Below are 2,500 nucleotides of genomic sequence, written 5' to 3'. Positions count from 1 at the left end.
GGCACCGAGGAGGACGAGGAAGAGGATGAGGAGGAAGAGCGAGGCAGCCCCCCTCCCAGCCCCTCGTACCCCCCACTGTGGGGAGGGGAGTGCTGGTAGAAGTGGGGGAAGCGAGCGGACTTGAGGGGGCCGTGGGAGGGGGGCTGCAGGGAGAGGTGGGGGGAGTCATCCCAGCGGAAGGAGGAGCCAGGCTGGGGGGCGAGAGAGGGGGTGGTGGGGGTGGCCGGAGGAGACTGTTTAAAGTACATGGAGGAGGAGGGCATGGTGTCAGATTGTGGGTAGGACTCATCCTCCTTCTTGATAAGCGGCCTATGGGAGGGCATCTGGTATAGGCAGGAGGACTTGGGCTCGTAGCTCCCCTCAACAAACACGTTGAAGCTCGGCAGAGAGGTGGTGGCGGCCGCCGTGATCTCACCCCCCCCCAAGTCCAACTTGCTATAGTCCGGGGTCATGAGGTCAGAGCTGTAGCTGTCGCCCTGGTAGCCAAAGGACTGGGCGGAGTAGGACGAGCCTGGAGGGGCGGGCCCATACTGTGCCTGCACACATGGCATGTCTACAGAGAAGGATGGGAGGAGAAAGAGAGAGAGAGAGAGAGAGAGAGAGAGAGAGAGAGAGAGAGAAAAGAAAGAGAGAGAGAGAAATAATCAGGTTGTTGTGTTATATACAGAATTTAAACATCAACATTGTAGTGATAGTGAGAGTGTAAGCGTGTGTGTGAGAATGTTGGGGAGGTGATGGTAACAGTTTGGTGCTGAAACCCACAAAACAGCAGGATCTCCTCCCTATTTATGACGTTGATTATTTATGCAGTTAACAGATGCACATAATGCAATAGTATGAAACATGTGAGGAAGATGTTAGTGTGTTGTTAGTGTAATTCCCTTAATATGACACTCATTAGCCAATTAGTCAAGCAAATAAAAACATGTTAGCCAATCGGTGAAGCAGATAAAAACACATTAGCCAATCAGTGAAGCTAAGCTCAGCGGTTCTTGTTCACTCGGCAGGAAACGGAAGAAAACGTTTTGGAATGTACCTTAACTTGTCCGATAACAACTGTCTTTTTAAAAATAATTTCAAAACTTTTTCTTACGTTTTCTCGAACTGAATGAGCCCAGATTGAACCCCCATCCACTTTGCATTCAACACACCTGGTCATAAACAGCCATACATACAACCACACACACAACGCAACCATCACTCCAGCACAGCTAAACTATAGGAGAAGTTTGTTAGTGTGTACTGTGTGTGAGTAGCTGTGTATGTGTGTGTGTGTGTGTGTGTGTGTGTGTGTGTGTGTGTGTGTGTGTGTGTGTGTGTGTGTGTGTGTGTGTGTGTGTGTGTGTGTGTGTGTGTGTGTGTGTGTGTGTGTGTGTGTATGTGTGTGTGTGAGTCTTTTGCCCTAGTTTATCTGTCGTTTGAGGACTAAATGAGGCCTGTATCATTAAATGTTAATGGACCCCTCATGGTGCTGGACCCTTACTAACTCTGGCCTCTAAAACAACCAGCCACACACATGTTCTGTCACATACTGCCATTACAAGCTCAAAGATAGGATGGGGAACTGTGAGTGTGCGCGCGTGTGTGTACACAATGAATCAAGGGAGAGGTTAATTATCATAACGACCTCTGTCTTAGACTGGGGATCCCACACACAGCCCACAATGTAACCACAAATTAATAATAATAATAATAATAACAACAATAATTGTTAAGATTTGTATAATAATCATAATAATAATAATATATACAGTTCAAGTCAGAAGTTTATATACACCTTAGCCAAATACATTTAAACTCAGTTTTTCACAATTCCTGACATTTTAATCCTAGTAAGAATTCCCTGTCTTAGGTCAGTTAGGATCACCACCTTATTTTAAGAATGTGAAATGTCAGAATAATAGTAGAGAGAGTGATTTATTTCAGCTTTTATTTCTTTCATCACATTCCCAGTGGGTCAGAAGTTTACATACACTCAATTAGTATTTGGTAGCATTGCCTTTAAATTGTTTATCTTGGGTCAAATGTTTTGGGTAGCCCATTCATTCCTGACAGAGCTGGTGTAACTGAGTCAGGTTTGTAGGCCTCCTTGCTCGCACACGCTTTTTCAGTTCTGCCTACACATTTTCTATGGGATTGAGGTCAGGGCTTTGTGATGGCCACTCCAATACCTTGACTTTGTTGTCCTTAGGTCATTTTGCCACAACTTTGGAAGTATGCTTGGGGTCATTGTCCATTTGGAAGACCCATTTGTGACCAAGCTTTAACTTCCTGACTGATGTCTTGAGATGTTGCTTCAATATATCCACATCATTTTTCTACCTCATGATGCCATCTATTTTGTGAAGTGCACCAGTCCCTCCTGCAGCAAAGCACCCCCACAACATGATGCTGCCACCCTTCATGGTTGGGATGGTGTTCTTCAGCTTGCAAGCCTCACCCTTTTTCCTCCAAACATAACGACGGTCATCATGGCCAAACAGTTATATTTCTGTTTCAT

The 2,500-nt window shown here is 45.6% G+C and overlaps 1 protein-coding gene across 2 annotated transcripts in view; it reads right to left on the bottom strand.

Moving 5' to 3' along the window:
• Nucleotides 1–555, bottom strand: part of LOC112222689 (nuclear receptor subfamily 4, group A, member 3) — a gene marked incomplete at its 5' end in the record, with an annotated part of 25,865 nt that extends 25,310 nt beyond the window's left edge. For both annotated transcript variants that reach the window (XM_042306763.1, XM_042306767.1), the window contains 1 exon segment: nucleotides 1–555. This exon segment is cut by the window's left edge and continues 256 nt beyond it. In XM_042306763.1, the coding sequence (XP_042162697.1) occupies nucleotides 1–555 (555 nt within the window).
• Between the last annotated feature and the right edge of the window lie 1,945 nt (nucleotides 556–2,500).

This window comes from Oncorhynchus tshawytscha, linkage group LG03 (assembly GCF_018296145.1).
Source record: "Oncorhynchus tshawytscha isolate Ot180627B linkage group LG03, Otsh_v2.0, whole genome shotgun sequence".
Taxonomy (NCBI): Eukaryota; Metazoa; Chordata; class Actinopteri; order Salmoniformes; family Salmonidae; genus Oncorhynchus; species Oncorhynchus tshawytscha.
The sequence above is the reverse complement of the archived record's forward strand: the minus strand, read 5'-3'. Positions and strand labels throughout refer to the sequence as shown.